Below are 20,359 nucleotides of genomic sequence, written 5' to 3'. Positions count from 1 at the left end.
CTTGGAAGCAACCGAGATATCAGGTGAGTGATAAACTGTGTTATAATCAAGTAATCAGTGCTAAAAACATGAGCTACCATCTGCGTTCCCGCTGACCTCTCCCTCGACTTGCTCCTTTAGACCTAAAGATGCCTCCATCTGTTAGTTCCTCCTTGGTTTCCTTTCACTCTTGTAATTAGTTCCTTTATTAAGTTGTCCTGGTAGAACTTATCATTTGTTCCCCCATAAACATGCTGACTGGGTTCTAAATTCTAGCTATCAGAGATAAACTTTGGCTTCCTAACGCAACAGACGCCTGTTTTCTCGTCTGTCTGCATTCCTGGATTTGTCGGTTCCTTGAGGGTTGGGGTCTATCATTGTGTTCTCAGAACTCAGTTGAGGGCTTGACCGTAGTAAGTGCTTGGTAAGTGTTTGCTGACTGACTGAATGTGATTTCCCCTGTTAGTTTCTATTTAAAACTAAAAACAGAAATCATCTAATAGAGGTATAAGCAGCTCTTCCAAATCTGTCACTCCAGAAGAATAACCCTGTTTTGATCTGGCTTTTTTTCAGAGACATGCACATGGAGGAAGACCCAATTCTTGCCATTTATTTCTCTTTGTTTCCCTTTTCCAGTCAGTTCTCCCATGCTGCTGCTGTATTGAGTCCACAGCAAACATGATGATTTTCTGTACCTTGGACAAATCCAACTGCTACTGCCCTGATCTCTTGGCTGTCTCGGTGTTTTGGCCTGTGTCTTCCTGGGAGAGAGGCTGAGGGGCCTGCGGGTAAAGAGGTGGGATAGATGGTGGTGTTTGGAGCAGGGTCCTAAGCTCCACAGCCCCTCTGAGAGGCAGGATCTTCAGCTCTGCAGAGGACAGAAGGGGTCCAGAGCGCTTTCAGCATCCTGGCTCTCAGGGAGACGGAAGGCACCCTGCTAGGTTGGACTCAGACCAATCTTCACTGGCTTCAAGTCCAGCCTCCTCCTCACTGTCCTCTCCGCCTTTGCCCGGCTCCCCTCAGCTGTTGGGAGCTGGTGTTTTTTGCTTCACTCTTCCCTGTGCGGACAGCTTAATTTTCTATGTTTGTTTTTTTTTCCTATTGGGATACAATTCACATAACATAAAATTCACCATGTGAAAAAGCACTTTCAAGCACACAATTCAGGGGCTTTGTAGTAGGTTCACAACTCTGAAAGATTCATTGCCATCTAATTCCAGAAGAGTTTTGCTTTGATCTTTGAAGCTAGAAAATGAAGGGGATGAGCCTCATTAAAATAAAAGCATCCTGTGTCCCAGAGGCATTCACGGTTTGGTATGTAAAACCCTTCATTTGGTATTTTCTATTTATAACATTTTTCCTCCTCAAGAACCATGATACTGTTTAAAATTTTTTTTAAAGCTTTCACTTTTAAAGTATTACTTTCTTAGTTCCATTTCATTTCTTCAGCATATTTCAAATCACTCCAGGCCAGTTAGTGCTAATGATAACAGTGAGCCACAAACAAGGCCCCATCCTCTGTGGTTTGCAGCTGAGCGGGCTTGACACCAGTAATCAGGTTATTACGGTGATGAGTGCTGTGGGGTAAATATAACAGGAAGACAACCAAGTCTGGGAGGCAGGGGCGCTTTCCTGGTAAGAGCTGTGTCAGAGGCAAGACCTGGGGCCTGAACAGGCTGGGTAGGGAAGGGCGGCAGGCCCAGGTCTGAGTGCAGCTGCAGTGTGGGGAGCTGAGGGCCTCAGTTTAGTGCAGCTAAAGCTTCAGGAGCTGCAGGAGAGTGGACACGACAACAAGCCACACAGGCAGGTCACGGGGCCTTAGAGGCCATGCTGCCAATCTGGGATTTTGTCTTCAGTGGGAGCCCATTGAAGGAGTTAATGTGGGGCTGGCAGGATTCATCCAGCGGTTGGAGACCACTTGGGAAGCTGCTGCAGGATGAGAAAGGGTGGCTGCCTGGCTTAGGACGGTTGTGAGGGTGGAGTAGAGGGAAGAGATTTAAGAGACATTTGGGGGTGGGTCTTGAGCGTGGTGTACCAGCAAGGTAGATGGTCAGGTAGGGAACTCTGGTGAAGAGGAAGTGTGGATGGGGGAGCCACGGGTTCTCTCCAGGACGGGTTGGATTTGAGGTACCTGGGAAGCGGCTGCAAGGAGATGTCAAGCTGGTAGTTGGGGTGTCTGGCAGCTCAGTAGACCAGCCTGGGCAGAGAAGGTTAGGAGAGGCAGAAAGTGACTGTGAAAACACTCTTCACGTGTAGGTATTACAACATCCGAAACACTTTGTCAGACGACTTATTCACCTGAGTTTCCTCCTACCTCAGCGATTCTCACTGCGTTCTGCCCGTTCCTGGGTGTGTGGGGCACCCTCTCCAGGAATGTCTCTCGTGTACAATGACTCTCCCTCATCTAAAGCTCCTGGAGGGTAGGAAGGTCTTGCTTACCTTTGCATCCCTGGGATGTATTGCAGAAAGTCACTAGGTTTCTGACTGATGACTGACCAAGAGAACAAAGGAATCAACAATTGTGTTAGAATCTGCATAAAAACACCAATTAGAGTTATGGTGGACATCCACTTAATTTTATAGCACCTGTTATGATAGTTTAAAATAATCTCTATTTATAAAGGAAAATATAAAATCATGCAGGACATTAAAATGAAGGCATCTTCAAAAGTACAGCATGAAGACATATAAAGGATCACAAAAATTCAGTCATATAAAAGCATTGCTGAAGAAGTCCTCCATGGAGCTTTCGAGGGTACGTCTCAAAGGAAAATGGTCATTGGAGGTCACATCAAGCATAAGAGCTCAGCTCAGCTCGGGGACCATGAGAAGCTAAAATCTACATTTCCAAAAGGGTTGATAATCATTTCAAGTTGCACTGTTGACTGCTTTGATCTCTTCAACTGCAGAGTTGATTTCAGGGGTGGCCTTGGCTAAGATGGCCATGGGGACAAAGAGAACATCCTCCCCTCCTCTGCTCTGGGTCTTCCTCTAGGTGATGGGACCCCCAGGTGTGGCGCCCACTTGCCCAGCACTTGGTTCAGCATCACGGCCGCAACCCTCCAAACAAATGGGAGGCAAGATTTGCCCTTGTCCATTTATTCCCAAGTGCACACATTTCAGAAGATGGAGCTGGAACTCTCAGGCAGGAAATCACAGAATCAGGAGGGAGACTGTTCCTCAGTCACTTCCTCGAGTACACACAGTTGCAGATGTTTTGGTTACAAGGGTAGAAAACAGTTTCAATGTTCTTAGGTCCAAAGTGTCATTACATATGAAAGACAATCCTCTGTATGTATAAGCAAGAGGAAGCCAATGTTAGCAGGTCACCGGGATTAAGAAGGACAGGCATATAGAAGAAATCTGATTCAAAGACTGAGGCACTGGCCCTAAAACAAGCAATACAGAGAGCAGAAACACGAACCCAGAGGAGAGGAAGATTCTAGAACAGGGAGGACAGATGTGGAAAATGTTATTAATATAAGGAGGATAGCCTTGCCTCAAAACTAAATGAAATATATTCACTCATCTGCAAGAGAGACAGAAAATTTGCTAGATCTTAGTTATTGGGACTGTATTTAAAATACCGTGTTTCTTTTACGTATCACAGAGGAAGCTAGCACTCTTCCTTGAAGTCTGCTGTAACCGAGGGAGATCAATCCATTTGCCTTTTTACACAGAAGCCACTATTCTTGTGATGTTCAAGACGAAGCATCATTAAACTGAAAGCAGAAGAGACCAGACAGCTAACCTTAAATCTCCACAGACAGGAAAAGTCCTACTGAGTGTTTAGGGAGAATTCCCAGAGAGAGGAACTGTAACTAGGGTTGACTGTTCCACATTTCATCTGAGTGATGGATGTTGTCATGATGGGGACACCTTCAGGGGACAGGAACCCTCATCTCAATTATGCCAGCCTCATTCCATTAATATTTGTCTTATCTGTAAAATAATTGCACTCTTCCGATTTTTTAGTGGGCTACTTCTAAGGGTTCTAACATACAACCAGTAATCAATAGAGGTTGGTTCTAGGCTGGTCTTAGGGCTTAGTGGTCCCAGGTAGCTCAGACGGCAAAGAATCTGCCTGCCAGGGCAGGAGACGCAAGAGACAGGGGTTTGATCCGTGGGTCAGGAAGACCCCTGGAGAAGGGAATGGTTACTCACTCTAGTATTCTTGCCTGGAGAATTCCATGGACAGAGCAGCCGGAGCCTGGTGGGCTACAGTCCATGGGGTCACGGCTTAGCGACTGACACACACACAGGCTGGTCTTAACCAAGCCTGAAAGGGTGCAAATAAATTTCATTCTCCAGCAGAGGGCAGCACCACATAAAAATTACCCTACAGGATGACAGCGGTGCAGCATCTTTGCCTATCACCATGCACTTTCCATATCATTATTTTATGGCCATGTAGCTTGTGCAATCTTAGTTTCCCAACCAGGAATTGAACCTGGGTCCCCTGCAGTGGAAGCACAGAGTCTGACCACTGGATCGCCAGGGAAGCCCTCTATATTATCGAATATTTATTATTCAGTGTCACAAAAATGGAAGACTTGTCCATACAAGTTATCTTGAATACTGATGGGCAATCCAGGCAAACAATTTAAGCCCTAACTATTTAAAATCTTATAATTTTAAGATTAAGTTATTTAAATTTAACTTAATTTAAATTAAGTTATTTAATAATTTAAATAACTCTGTGCTTTATTTGTCACTCAGTCGTGTCCAGCTCTTTGCGACCCCATGGACGGTAGCCTATCAGGCTCCGTGGTCCATGGGATTTTCCAGCCAAGCCTTCTGGAGTGGGCTCCCGTTTCTTCCTTCCACATGAGTCTTCCTCTGTGTGCATACGTCCTGGGTGTGTGTGTGGTGTCTACTTTGCTTTCCATTCCCATGCAAGTCGTAATTTTCTATTGCAACCAAATAAAATGCATATTACATAGAGTCGCAACACATAACACCACAACATTGCAGGTGAGAGTTTTGTTTAAAAGTGTGTACCTTGGAACTTAGCTAAAAAGAATTCATCTTTCTAATAGCAAAAGGACCTCATCAAAAGCAGATTTGTTCATAGTGTGGTCAATTCAACATGGATTCCTACAGAACAAAGCTTTTAAGTATTAATGAATACATTTTAACAATTATTTGATCAATCAGTCATAAAGTAATTTCCTTCCTTTCCTCTTTGACCTTTGTAAAGTATCAGCATAGTCAGGCTAATACAGTATTTATCTACTAAAAATAAACTTTAAAGAAAATTATTTGGGATTATTACAGAATTGTGTTATAGTTCTATTTCAGTTGAGATTTACTCTTGATATTTATGTATGTAACACAGATGAAAGTCATCCTCCTTGGGTCAAAGTCTATAATCTGAATCAACTTTAATTAAAAAGAATTTTTGGTTAAATCTCTCTCTGCTAATATCATACTGTTAATAATTACAACTTTTCCTAAGGTAAATGCCAATGAATGTAGATGTGCAAATAATGATAGAGTGAAATTAAAACAACATACTTATATCAACTCCTATTTAATAATAAAAAAAAAATCCCTTCTACCCTGGCACTTCTGCTATGCAATTATAATAGAAACTTAAGCTTTTATAGCCAGTGATGGAAACTATTAGCCATCAGGGCGTTGGAACTAATGCTGCCAAATGGAGAGATGAGTGGGTGGTGCTCTGTGGTCTTCTGGTGTCTCTGTAATTCCTGAACATAAAGATAAAGGCGTGTTCTTAGCTCTGCCCATAGCCGAACCATCTGCACTCTTGTGTCAACATTTCTGATCCAACTCAAAGGTAATTTCAGCTGACATTTATGAACCATAGCCACATTCGGGTGTCTATGAGGTAAGTTCTGTCTAAGTTTGGGGGAATTCCCTGGTGGTCCAGTGGTTGAGACTTCGCCTTCCGATGCAGGGAGTATGGGTTCAATCCCTGATCAGGGAACTAAGATCCCACACACTTCTTGGCCAAGAAACCAAAACATAGAACAATAGCATAAAAAAATGCAGTAAAAACAGATTTTAAATTCAAAATGCTTTAAAAATGGTCCACATTAAAAAAAAAAAAAAAACTTGGAAAAAAAGTCAGCTTTGAGATTGAAATCTGCAGTTTGGAAATTTGGAAACATGTCCAGGACATTTGTCATGCTGGGACTCCCTCCTCCTATCACAAGGGGGTGTTAGGATCCAAGGAGAGATGACCCTCTGACTTGAGGGTCTGGAACCACAAAACACTAAATAAGCGCACCCTTTTGGTTCCATTACCCTAAATGTCCATAATAAATGTGAAAGGCTCATCCGCACTTTCCCATAGTACATTTTGGGCTAACGTATGAGAACACGTCACACGCAGCCCAACGAAAACATCACGTGTACGTGCTTGTGCATGCTCAGTCGTGTCCGAGTTTTGGTGACGCTCTGGACTGTAGCCCGCCAGGCTCCTCTGTCCGTGGGATTCTCCAGGCAAGAATACTGGAGAGGGCTGCCATTTCCTCCTCCAGGGGAGTTTCCCGACCGAGGCATAGAACCCGAGTTCTTGCGTCTCCTGCCCTGGCAGGCAGATTCTTCACCATTGCTCCACCTGGGATCTCAAACGTGGTACAAAATCAGATGTTCTGTACAGTGCCAAGAACAGGGCAGACAAGCAACATGTAACAACCACCCCATTGGACGTCAAGTTGCGAAAGAACTCAGTTTTTAAAGTTTACCTTTTATTTCTGACTGCTGCTTTAAGTACATCTTTTGATAAACTTGGTATTTATCTGCTAAATCTGACGAGCTAGGTGTGACTAACACTGACTAAATCGGAAGTGATCGGTAGGTCTCTACAGTAATTTTGCAAGTTTAGAGATAACATTTGATGACTACATATCAGCAACCTCTGTAACTGCTATAAACAGTGGGGAAAAAATGGCAGTGGTTTAGAAAATAACTTTGAGTTAATCCTAATCTTTCTTGTACTTCGATTAATGTTAGTCACCACTTTTGCTTCTTTTAGTCAGGGATTTATACGGAATCCTCCCAAACCGGATGAAGTACCTTTTAAGCCTACAGCCAAAACCAAATAGCACTTTTATGAAACTGTCAAGTAAACCAAGGCTTCCCTCCCATCCTCCACAGCTTCCACAGTAAACCATCAAACAAGAATTCTGGATATTCTTTGGAACTAATCTTTCATTTGGTTTTAAATCCTCTAAAATTTGGATTTTAAAGCACAGCTCCCCTTCCAATATCATCATTAAAGATTTCTCTTTCTTGGCTAATGCGCTGGGTAATACTGAGGCTCTGTCTTAAGCCGAGATAGTAGGTTTTAGAGGGGGTTGCCTTTCACCTATGGGCTGAATTGTGATGTACAGTATCTGAACTGTACAATATTGAGATGGATGTTGCCATACATTAATATGAACTGACCACAGGCATACATGTGTCCCTTCTATCCTGAATCCCTCCTCCCTCCCTAGATTTTTATTTATTTCTCAACTGAGCTTTCTCTCTGGGGCAAAACACTTGACCTGATAGAAAAGACATAGAAATAAATATTAAATTAACTTTTGAAAAGTCAAGGATACTGGAAGGGCCAACTCTTTGTCAATACCTTTCCCATGGTGGTCCTCATTACCCTGCTAATTCCTGACTTTGTCTTCCCAATAACCAACTGTTTTAATAAACATTTCTTTCAAAAAAACTCAAGCAAAGACCTCTTTGACAGCACCCAGATTATGCAAGTGCTTGAATGAGAAAGAAGGCACCTGTGTCCTAGAGTGTATCACTACATAATGCCAGTAACCTGTAAGTTCACTTACGCGCTTTGTAACAAAAAGAGTAACAGAGTAAAGGGTGACTGCTCTCTGTGGTTTTCTTCTAAGCTGTGGGAGTGTCAATACTCATCCAGGATCTTGCGGATGATGACTTTTAGGGGCCATCAACCATCTTAGTTCCAATCTCAATCTTCAGTATTTAAAGGAGGGGAACTTTTATTTTCATCATGGCATGAATCCATTCCAATTATAGATTTGGCCGTGGTCCCCGTAGGAGCCTACAACACATTTTCCCCAATTCCAGATTCAAATATTAAATTAAAACAGATGTGCAAAACTAAAGGAAATTCCACCACCAAAAACATACCCGACCCCTCCACAAAACTGCCAGCTCTGGGGAAAACCAGTGTCCATGGCTCCGGGCCCTTCTCCTAAACCTGGAAAAGAACAGAGTCAGGACTTCCCCAGCGGTCCAGTGGTTAAGACTCCACGCTCCCAGGGCAGGCACCATGGGTTCGATCCCTGGCTAGGGAACTAAGATCCTGCACGCAGCACAATGTGGGAAAAGAGAAGAAAAAGAACAGATTCACATTGCTCCTTAAACTGCGCGTGTTTCAGTGTCCGAGAGGCCAATGAGAAGGAGCCGAGGCTAGAAGTTCCTGGGGTGCTCTCCACGCCCCCGCTTGGGCCACTCCTCGTCCACCCACCTGCGCAGCACCTTCTCCACGTCGGCCCGGTGGTACAGCCGGCAGAGCTCCATCAGCTGGCCCACCGTCCTCTGACTGTTCCGGAGCAAGAACTCCAGGGTGGGGCTCTGCGGGCGCTGCTCCAGGAAGCACAGCTCGTCGTAGGGCATGCCCCACTTGCTTGCAAAATTCCTCCAGTTTTTGACTGTTGGGTGACAGGGATCCAGCTTTATCCTGATCACATCTAGTAAGTCCTGGTCATTGAGCAAGTCGCTGATGGTGGGGACTTGCAGCGAACAGGAGGGACAGGAACAGGTCTCCGCACAGGACACATCCTTGCTCACATCTGCAGGGTAAAGCACAGGGTGCATGTGTCAGCAAGAGGCCCCGGACACATGCTTATCTCTTCAGTCCTTTATTTTCCTACTCAGTTGCTCATAGCATCAGGGTGAGCACAGCATCTATTTCAGGATACTCCTACATATTCACCAATAACGCCTTGTTCTTTGCGGTCAAGAAGAGCTGCTCTGCTGGAAGCGGTGGCAAGACTTTATAAAGCCAGTGTTCCTTTCTGAGACTGTCTGTCTCCCCAGGCTGTGTGTTTGTGAGCCTGCCGGCCAGATAAGGGCTCCCAAAAGCAGAGCTCTTTCCATGGGCAGATAGCCAGTCCAGGGGGGTTGGACTCAGCCATCCCAGGAGAAACCAGCCCATTCTCACCTGCTCCTCAACCCTCTTGCCCCTTCCAAATTACAAGTCAGCCTTGTCAGCTTTTTAAGGTCAAGCACAGCATGTCAGAGTGTAAAGTATTGCACAATTCTTCAAAAAGTCTTTATTTAAAAAAAAAAAAAAACAAACATGCACAACCCCAAACTGGAATATCCACTCCAAATGCATATTTGAAAATGAGTGATAACTGATAATGCCAGACTTTTCAGATTTATGGCTACCTTATCATGGCTTTGCCTTTATTTATGTTTTTGTCCTTTTTTTTACACATAGGGCTGCCTTTGAAGTGGAGCCAATACCCTGAGGTGTGTGCAGTAGGCTGGATGAGTGGGTGACTTTGAGCTCAGCCTCCCCAAGAAGGGGGCATCCCTGGTGGCTCAGATGATAAAAACAAATGTGCCTGCAGTCCTGGAGACCCAGGTTCGATCCCTGGGTTGGGAAGATCCCCTGGAGAAGGGAATGACTACCCACTCTAGTATTCTTGCCTGGAGAATTCCATGGACAGAGGAGCCTGGCAGGCTATAGTCTATGGGGTCGTGAAGGGTCGGACATGACTGCTTTCACCAAGAAGAGCAGCCCCAGCACAGAGGAAGGGCCACCTTCCCATGCATCATCTCTGGCCTCCCTGCAGGATCTGCCATGTGAGCAGAGGATGAAGCTAGTAGGTAAGCAGTAAATAGGTTAGAGGGAAGAGGTTAGTAGGCAAGAGAGAACTCAGAGTACAGGTGTAAGCGGGGTCTGCACAGCAACCCAAGTGAATTAAAACTCTGCAACTGCACTGAATTTCCTAGCCCCTCTCACTGGGAATATTTAACCATCAAAGGCAACACTAAAGATCACTGGCTTGGAAAATTCTGGGAGGTTATGATGCCTTTTTCTACACTGAACTGTGTGGACTGCCCAACTTAGGAAATTAAAACATTTGGAGAAAAGAAAAAAAAAAGGAATTACTCTGGTTATTATAAAATTGAGAACTAGAAAATTTGAGGCAAATACAAAGTAAAAGATAACAAAAACCATGAGAATTATGCTCATACTCTGACCTACTAATATAACTTCTGAGAATCCAGCCAAAGGAGATCCTCTAAAATACGTATGTACTGGAACATTTTTTATTATAGTCTTACTCTTATTATACATTTTTTAAAAACTGAAAATCAAAGTTAGGGGACTAGTGAAATAAATTATTGTTACTATTTGAAGGAATATTATTTAAGAAATTATGAAAACTATATAGCAACCTAGAAAATGTGTGTACTGTCATGTTAAGTGAAAAATGCAAGATGTAAGGCACTTATGTGGAGAAGGAAATGGCAACCCACTCTAGTGTTCTTGAGAATCCCAGGGTCAGGGGAGCCTGGTGGGCTGCCGTCTCTGGGGTCGCACTGAGTTGGACACGACTGAAGCGACTTAGCAGCAGCAGCAGCAGCAAGACATTTATGTACTCTGATTAAAACCATGGGAAAAGTCTCTGTTAATATTACCGTGGAAGGAAATGTACAAAAGCAATCATAGCTTCTGTGGTTAACGTAGGATTATGTTTTTATTTTCCAAACTTTCTCAGTGTGTATGTCAGGGTGTGCTCAGGTGTGAGCTGTGTGCTCAGTCGTGTCCGACTCTTTGCGACCCCATGGGCTGTAGCCCACCAGGCTCCTCTGTCCATGAGATTCTCCAGGTAAGAATACTAGAGTGTGTTACCACGCCCTCCTCCAGGGGATCTTCCTGATCCAGGGATGGAACTTGTGTCTCTTGCGTTGGCAGGCAGAGTCTTTACCACTGCACCACCTGGGGTTATGCTTCTATTTTCCAAACTTTCTCTAGTGGTGTTTATATTTCTACAATAATGAAACCCATGTATTACATGAACAAACATATTGTTCAGCACTGAGCCGACGTATTATCGCAGCAACCCTCCTCTTTGCCAAGCTTCACTTACCCCTTTGAGGCCACCTCTTCCTACCTTCCCTATGATTTGTTTCGTCAAATACCTCCTTTCTTTTCCCTCACCTCCAGACACCCATCTCTACTGATTCTCTTTCCTTTCTCCACAGATAGGTATATAGCTCCTCTATCATAAAAAATAAGAACCTCAAACTGCCACTCTCTGGCTAATTCACTGAAGGACTTTCTATTACTCTTCATTTCCTTACTGTCTTAAAAATATTTGTTATTATTTTGGGGGGCTACACCACATGGCATATGGGATCTTAGTTCCCCAACCAGGATGGCACCCACACAACCTGCAGTAAAAGCTCAGAGTCTTAACCACTGGACTGCTGAGCAAGTCCCAATTTACTATTAAACTTCTAAAAGGAGAAATCAAAACCTGTTGCCTACAATGCCTCACCATGTTATTAATCTTTACTTTCTTTGGCTTTGAGCAGCATCTGACCAGCCCCATTCTTGCCAACCCTGTAGAGACCAGACCCAGTTCCACATGCCCCACCTGCAGACCAGAGTCCAGTTCTGATGGGGTAGATAAATCCAGAGAAGCAGATCCCCACCTGGCTTGGAGGATCACCTGGACCCCCTGCTGCTGCTAATGCCCTCATCACATCAGTCCCCTTGGGCCTGCCTGCCTCCAGAACTGAGCCCAAGACTCTTGTGCCCCTTTGAACACTGTCTATTGCACTGAAGACTCTTTTCCGAGAACTCAAGCCCCTTATCCCCAAGCACATCCTACCCTGTCCCGGCCACATCCCTTTTCTTGTCTGCCAGACACTCTGCGATCCCAGCCTGTGTCACTGCCAAGTCCCTGGGAGTTACAAGGAGGTGCTCTAGTCTTGTTCTTAGCCCAAAGCTTTCCTCTTCTGCACCGTGTCCCTTTGGTCTTCTCCGCTCCCAACCTCTACAAAGATCTCCCACTAGAATGGAAGACCCTTTCTTTTTGCATCTGCAGGATCTAATACAGCTCTTGACACACAGCAAACACTTAACTAACATGGATTGAGTGAGTAAATGAATGGCCAACCCTGCCAGCTCACCTGGGCTCCAGAACTGACTACTAGAAAGCGTCTCTTGATGTTCAGATGACATCTCCAACTCAAAGGGCCCAATACAGTACTTATATTTCTCCTACTGTGCACCCAAAGCACCTCAAGTCCCCTAATGACACTTGCAATTCTTCAGCATCCTTACAGACTTTTTTCTCTATCCAGCCAGTTACCAGGGTCCCAATCTCCCCTGGAAGCTCTCCATACCTCTCTTCCCATCTTATTTCCCTTGACTTCCTTGAATATAATCTGGGCTCCAGAGAAGGGGGACTACTCACTTCCCGAATAGACAACCTGTATTTTCTTTGTTTCAAAGTTTAATAAAATGAAAAGGAAAAAAAATACAAGCTCAGTGTAGAACACTTAAAAATCATATTCAGTTATGAATTTTGTGTAAACTTGAACATCGAGGGTTTCCCCATAGTTGCATGACTATGAGTAACAATTTGATGCAGACCCTTACATCTAAATTTTTGGCCACCTCTTTAATTATCTCTCCAGTAATGGGACCATTAGCCTGAAAAGTATGACCATCTTAAGGCTAACAGTGCATATGTCCTAAACTGCTTTCCAGAAATAAATGTTGTACCAATTTACACTCCAAACAGAGAATAGTGATGGTGCATGTCTCAGCTGACCTTTGTTAGCACCAAGTAACACTTTAAAAAATATCTGTCAATTGCATAGGTGGAAAATAAAGATTTCCTCCATGACTTTTCTGATGTTTTCTCTCTGATCAGTTATCTCTCTTCTTTCTCTCTCCCTCCCACTGAATTCCTCTCACTGAAATTCCCTTCAGCTACTGAACTTATCTATCCTATGAAACCCACCTCAGAAGCACCCCTTCATTAAATCCCCTGGCTCTGCCTGCAATGCCGTCGCACCCAGAGTCTCATCATTGTGTTGGCATCTCCTGACTTTGCCTTGCAGGGAGATATTCCATATGCTCTTTGTTGTTGCACCTTCAGGGCCCTGAAAAAGGATCCATATCCTTCTGCAATGTGTACACATCTTAGAGTTCTAAAATGTTGAATTCCATTTCAGTGTAACATAGTGAGAGTTATTCTTCCGTTCCATTAATAATGGTGTGGTGTATCTGGAAGCAAGACTTTAGCTCCATGACGGGACAGAAATTTATTTATAAAGAGCTTTCTAACATTGAAGGTGGCTTTTGCATACAAGGGGGAAACTGTGCAATTTTCTTTGCCCTTATTTAAAAGTAGAGTCAAAATCCAGGGAACTCAAATCGGGGCTCTGTAACAACCTAGAGAGGTGGGGTGGGGTGGGAAGGGGGACAGAGGTTCAAGAGGGACCCATATGTACACCAATGGCTGATTCATGTTGACGTAGGGCAGAAACCAGTGTTAATACTGTAAAGCAATTATCCTTCAATCAAAAATAAATAAATTTAAAAAAATTAAGGTGGGTATATGGGAAAAAAGTAGAGTCAAAATAATAATCTGTCAAGTAGAAAAACAAGCAGTTTACCAAAGGGTATGTATAATTCAGTTTTTGTAAAAACAAAATAATACAGCCATTTTTATCCACATAAAGCATACATTATACACACATTCATGGGCATAGGAAAAATCTAGAAGTATGCATAAAAACGTTAACAATAGATGGTCCTTATTTTCTATAGTTACTATGTTTATTTGGATACTTAAAATATATTTTTTAAATGTCACACAAAAATAAACAATTTATATCTCTAAGTCCAGAATGAAATGCATTGCTTTCTGAAGGTCTGCCCTGTATTACCTCCATAAGACTCAGGGTTTTAGCAATGTTTTCTTCTTTAGTGTCAAGAAGAATGAAAATCGTTATGGTTTCTGTGAAGCTCCTCTAAGCCTTCTAGTGTATGAGAAGCTTCTGTTTCTCTGAACACCACCACCATCCATTTATCAGTTTGTTTTGAAAGCATGATGTGTCAAAAATCTATTGTTTCCTTTTTTATTTTCAATGACACACATGTTAAGCCATTTTCCCAACTGGAATCTACACAAACTGCCAACAGTCATGAATTTAAAGTTGCCTTTTGAATCATAAACTATAATTAGTTCTCTGAGGATTTAAGCAGACAAACTTTTTTTTCCCCTATGAAATACATTTTGTCCTGCCTTCCTGTAAACACCTATCATGTATTCGTGTGCATGCAAGGAAAGAATGGCTGATGCTTTGGGGTAAGAAAAATCATGGGAAGAGAAACATTTAGAACCAAAGAAGTTTTCCTAAGAAATGAGGGAAAAAAATGGGATTATTATTGGATGCTACCCTGTGTCAAGCTCAGGATATCCGTACAGGAGAAACTAAAAAACTGTTTACTAAATGAATGAATAAGAATTGTTTTTTCTCCTCCAGAGACAAGGTAGGTTTCTTATTACTGTGTGATGCATTTTAGGATGTGAAGAGAGAATTACTAGCAAAGGAAAGAGAATTTACTGGTGTCTGTTGGCTGTTAACAGAAAAATACAAAAGAGTGATTCTAGGTTTGGGGGAAGGAAAGGAGAGTGTTATTGAGGAGAGAGGAGTCAGTTATGTATAAAAATTCACTTTAACAAGTAGGGTCCTTGCTTGTCATGTTTTGACACTTGACTTGCATATTTTCCACTGATGAAAAACACGAATGGATTGCACCATTAATTCATAATAACCTCTTAGAGGCCAAAACCCTGGAAGGACTTGCCTTCTTAAGTTTAGTCTGAGTCCTGGCTTGAACTAAGGAAGAATTTATCAGTGGAGGAAGGGCCAAATTTCTCAGTGATTTTTATCATCACGGTAACTATCATTTATTAAATGCTTAATATATAACTGGCCCTGCACTGTGCCCTTTTATATCAGGAGTCCCAAATTCTGGGATCTTATGCCTGATGATCTGAGGTGGAGCTGATGGAATAATATTAGAAATAAAGTGCACAATAAGTGTAATGTACTTGAGTCATCCTGATACCATCCCTGACTCCCACCCCAAGATGGTGGAAAAACTCTTTCACAAAACCAGTCCCTGGTGCCAAAAAGGTTGGGGACCGCTGCTTCACATGCATAATCCTCAATCAGCGGCATCAGAAGGGGCTCCTCAAACCCTGGTGCCCCAGCTTTCCAGGGCTTGACTGCTAAATGGCATTTAATATCCCTGGACTTCAGATTCCTCATCTATCAAATGGAGATGATAATATAATAATTCTTATATCTCATGAATTAAATGGGATGAAAGCATTTTTGTCAAGTCTTATATAAATGTTATTTAAGGGTGTTAGGTATTACATTTTTTTTAAGTAGAATGGGGGGAAAGAAAGAGTATGTCATTGTGTCATCTGGCCTCTGCTGACACCTCCCAGCTCATTCCCTTTTCAAGTGCCCTTCACTGCCCACCCTTGTCCCTGGAACATATACTCCACCCTGGCTCAGGACCTTTGCACCAGCTGGGTCTTCACCCTGAAGTCCTCCTTTCTCAGATCTCCACATGGCTGGCTCCTTTGCACTGTTTAGATCTTGGTGCACCTTCTTAGCTAACACAGCATCCTTTCCTTGCAGGCAAACCCCACTGTACACTCATTTATCTTCCTCAAGGCACCTACCACCATCTGTAATTACTTCTGTTTATTGTCTGTCACTCCCAACTAGTATATAAGGTCTAAGACAAAAGGGACTTAGATGTCTAATGTCTCCACTTAACTCCAGGCACACAGTAGGCACTCAATAATGTCTGCTGAGTATAAATCTGCTTAATGAAGAACATGACAAAGAGAAATAATCAAATCAGAAACTTCTGGGCAGCATATGAAGAGTTATCTAGAAAGTTTCAGACAAACTGAAAGGTTTCTTGTGCTGAGTATATACAAGGTAGAAGAAGGGTGACTGGTTGCTACGGAGAAGGAGTACACCATGCACCACAGAGAGAGCCTCATGAGCTTTAGAGGCATGCTGACCAAGTATCGATACAAGCCGACGCTGTGCAGGCATGCAGCTTGGACAGGTTACTCAGCTTGCTACGGCCGTGTCCTCCCTCTCTGAACAACTGAGAGGACTGGATTTCATAAAGTTGTGGAGAGGATTAAGTGAAGCCATCCCTCAAAGCCTTATCCTAGTTCATGGTAGTTGGAGAAGGCAATGGCACCCCGCTCCAGTACTCTTGCCTGGAAGATCCCATGGGCGGAGGAGCCTGGTGGGCTGCAGTCCATGGGGTCGCGAAGAGTCGGACACAACTGAGCAACTTCACTTTCCCTTTTCACTTTCATGTACTGGAGAAGGAAATGGCAACCCACTCCAGTGTTCTTGCCTGGAGAAGCCCAGGGACGGGGGAGCCTGGTGGGCTGCCATCTATGGGGTCGCACAGAGTCGGACACGACTGAAGCGACTTAGCAGCAGTGCAACAAAGCATTAGTAGCTGTGGGTGAGGAACCGTAACAGCGGTAGTTCTCAGGGCTTTCCTGGTGGTTCAGTGGTTAAGATTCTGAGTTTTCAATGCAGGGGTGCGGGTTTGATCTCTGGTTGGAGAACTAAGATCCCATGCATGACAGGCATGGATGAATAAATAAAGCAGTAGTTCCCAAACCTTGGCTAAAGATGGAACTCTCTGCCCCTGCCCCACCCCACTCTCCCCTGGGGAGATTACAAAATCCCGATGTCTGGTTCCACCACCAAGATCCTTATTTAATTGGTCTGGGGTACAGGCCGGGCACGGGAAGTTTTCTAAGCTCTCCTGGAAATTCTCATGTGCAGCAGGGTTGAAAACCATTGCCTTAAACCATATCTACTGAGGAAGTTCTCAATCAGATGGGCCAGAAAAAGTAGATTCTTTGAAGAATACAGTGCGGGGTTGGTGATTGGGAGTTTGTGGATAATATTTCCGCACACTCACAAGCAGAAGAATGGGTTTTCCGAGGGTTTTTTTTTCCCCCTTCTTCCACTATTCTTCATCTCATACACCTTTTACATCACACCTTAAAGAACAGTTCAGAAATCAAGCATGCTCAGTGACAAGGTATGTCCATGTCATTTCAAACAAAGTAAGAAACAGTTCACGTCCAGAGATGCCGTACTCTCAAGCTGGCGGCTGGCAGACCATACAATGCTGGTCAATTAACAGTTAATTGTGAATTGGAACAAGATGCAGAGCTCACGAGGGTCGTGATTGGCTGAGCCTGGAAAATGGCTCCAGTCGGGGTGCTGGCAGTGGATCACAGATTGACTTAATGCGTCTCCCTGCAGGGGAGGTGCCGTTTTATCTTGCACACACTGGCTTTTCGGGAGCTATTACCACACAGGTGTTTCCCTCCACAGCGCTCAGTGCCACTGCGGGCTCTCAAATCATTTACAATAATGTTCCCCATGATAACCAGGTCTTCAGCTGGCACGAACAATTACATAGTAAACATTTTATACTGGCAGCTTCGCAAATAGCAAAACATGTTCTATTCTAAAGTAACTAAAATAACTCCTGGGTGTCTATAAATTATGAGATTTGGAAAATACCAGCAAGTGTCAAAGTACTGTCAAATACTTCCATAGTTATGTTTGTTAATGGTGTAAATTCATGCTTTTTTCTGCATGTAATTTCTAACACGGCTAGAAATAAATATATTTAAAATGCCGGTTTACGGCTTTGAGAGATCCCTGGGGTGCATGCATACCACATGACTCATCAGAGGTAGTTATTTGCTCTGAGCTCGAAAATGGTGAAGAATTATTTTTATCTACTAAGAAACTGACCCCAGGGCTTTTGGTGGGCGTTTGATCTCTTAACCAAAGGGAAAAACACTGTGATTTCATTTTCCCTCTCTGAAACACCCTTTTAAGAAGACATCAAGTTGGCAGCAGCGCTAGGAAATCTAACTGACAAATCGGATGGATCTTGGCAAGTAAATCACACTGGGCCACTCTGTCATCACACAAAACTGAGGCATAGAAGGTATGTTTAAAAACAAAACAAAACACACATATAAGAAAGGACCCAGGTTAAAATTTAGCAGCGAATTTTACGTGAGCTTGCATTCTGAAATTACGTGACACAACGTATTTACTAAGTGTCACTGTATAGACCTCAGTTGAAAAAAAAAGAAAATATTTTTGCACATTCTCTTCTACAGGGAAATTAGGTTTGGAAGAGGCAAGTGCTGAATTATGCAAGGTGGTCAGAAAGTCAAGTCCTGACAACCTGGCAACTGTGAAGAGGTAGGGAGGGAGTCATGGTCCAAGTGATATTAGTGCCACCAGAGGGGAGAACAAGAGGTTATTATTTGTTTTTTTAGTTTTTAAAATTATTTATTTGTTTTAATTTCTGTAGTTTACAGAATCGACATATCTTTTTTTTATATCATCTTCCCCTTGCAGCATGTGGGATCTTAGTTCTCCAACTGGGAATTGAACCTGTGCCCCTTGCGTTAGGAGCGCAGAGTCTTAACCACTAGATTGCTAGGTAAGTCCCTAGAAAAGGTTTTTAACTTTCCAATTTGTGAGGAGTTTTTTGTTTGTCTGTTTTTTATAGCTGAGTCATACTCTTTTAAAGCCCAAATGTTTTCATTTTGAAAAACTGCATGGAAACATTGTGAAACTTCTATGACTCCTGGGGGCTGGCTCCTGTACTCACTGGTTCTGCGAGGGGGCTCTATTTTTCTGGCAGTAGCGGATTCTGAACTGTATTCTTATTCTTTCCTTGATTACAAACTGTCAGCTGTCATTTCTCACTCTGGTTGAATCCCTCCTTTTATCTTAGAGCCTTCCACCCTCCGCACATTGCTTACTTTAACGAGATATAAACTGGATGGCAGATAGGTTTTCAGATTTTAAGAATTAAATAAAAGCCAGGCTCTGAGTTAATTAAGGCTAGACCAAGGGCCTGATTAGGGGAAAGTAGCAAGCGTCTGCAAAAAGTGTTTCAATGGCTCAAAGACTGACTCTGGGGGAAGTGGGTGGACTTTGGCTTTGCTCTAGCCTGAGACTCTGAGCTGGGAGTCTGACCTTCACCCCCCGGGTATGACACCCCAGCATCTGACATGCGTGCTACACAGGCAATGGGTCTGGCCTGCAGGGAGACAGCGTGGTGTGGTGCTGGTGGTGGCGGTGGGGTGGGCGGTCAGGCCAGGCCTGGGGCTTGAATCCCACTCAGGACCTGTGTGATGGAGCGCCAGTCACGTGACCAGTGCCAGTCATGTGACCCGGCGCTGGCGAATAGCTGAACCCACAGAGCTGTCATTAACGCTTTTTTCTAAGGGCATCTCTAAAAAGAGCAGACACATTGGAAAAGACCTTGATGCTGGAAAAGATTGAGGGCAAGAGTAGAAGCAGCAACAGAGGATGAGACAGTTGGATGGCATCACCGACTCGATGGACATGAGTCTGAGCAAACTCCGGGAGATGGTGAAGGACAGGGAAGCCTGGCTGCTGAAGCCCATGGGGTCGCAAAGAGTTAGACATGAATTAGCGACTGAAGAACAACAAAAGTACTTGAAGGAGACCTGGTTCATGGCAAATGCTAAATTTGTGCAAGTACAACAATAGGTAAACTTCACTTAGGTGGTTACTCTCATTCAAAGGGGAAATACGGCAGGACTTACCTGGCGGTCCAGTGGCTAAGACTCCCAACGCTGGGGTCCTGGGTTCAATCAAGGAACTAGATCCCATATGCCACAACAAAGAGTTTGCATGCCACAACTAAGTATCCCTGTGCATTGCAACTAAGACCGGTAGGGCCAAATAAATAGATATTTAGAAGAAAAAAAAAGAGGAAATAACGGGGATCTGTTTTTGCCCCATCTTCCAAGAGCAAAGCCCTGAAGTCAATGTCTCTCATTTGCTTGTTTATGGAAACACACACACACACACACACACACACACACACACACACCCAACCAAACACCTGAACATTCCTCTGGGCAAAGCATCATGCTGGGTGGCAAAGATATTGACTTCGGCAGCACGGGTTCTGCTCTAGGTAATGCTACCTGCTATCACTGTGAAAAGTTTGTCCTCTCTGAAAATCTTTCATTTCATTTTGACACAGGTAAAGACATTTAGAGACAAACCGTAATGTGATTAATCTAGTAATGACCTGACCTCATAAGAGTCTTGGAAGGGTTTACAGATATTACTAACCAACTTACTTGATTCATTCTCATTTTAGCTGACATTTCACATTGGTAGGCAGGATGTTAGTCTTTAAAGAGTTTAACTATAGACTTTTTTTTAATTAGAAAAGAAATATGTGCTTGTC

The 20,359-nt window shown here is 43.5% G+C and overlaps 1 protein-coding gene across 2 annotated transcripts in view; it reads right to left on the bottom strand.

Annotated features, from left to right (window-relative positions):
* Nucleotides 1-7,940: 7,940 nt before the first annotated feature.
* EDARADD (EDAR associated via death domain) overlaps nucleotides 7,941-20,359 on the bottom strand; it is a 64,293-nt gene continuing 51,874 nt past the window's right edge. For both annotated transcript variants that reach the window (XM_069571604.1, XM_069571605.1), the window contains exon 6: nucleotides 7,941-8,774. In XM_069571604.1, the coding sequence (XP_069427705.1) occupies nucleotides 8,392-8,774 (383 nt within the window). In that variant the 3' untranslated portion in view covers nucleotides 7,941-8,391. The remainder of the gene's footprint in view (nucleotides 8,775-20,359) is intronic.

This window comes from Ovis canadensis, chromosome 25, assembly GCF_042477335.2.
Source record: "Ovis canadensis isolate MfBH-ARS-UI-01 breed Bighorn chromosome 25, ARS-UI_OviCan_v2, whole genome shotgun sequence".
Lineage (NCBI taxonomy): Eukaryota > Metazoa > Chordata > Mammalia > Artiodactyla > Bovidae > Ovis > Ovis canadensis.
The sequence above is the reverse complement of the archived record's forward strand: the minus strand, read 5'-3'. Positions and strand labels throughout refer to the sequence as shown.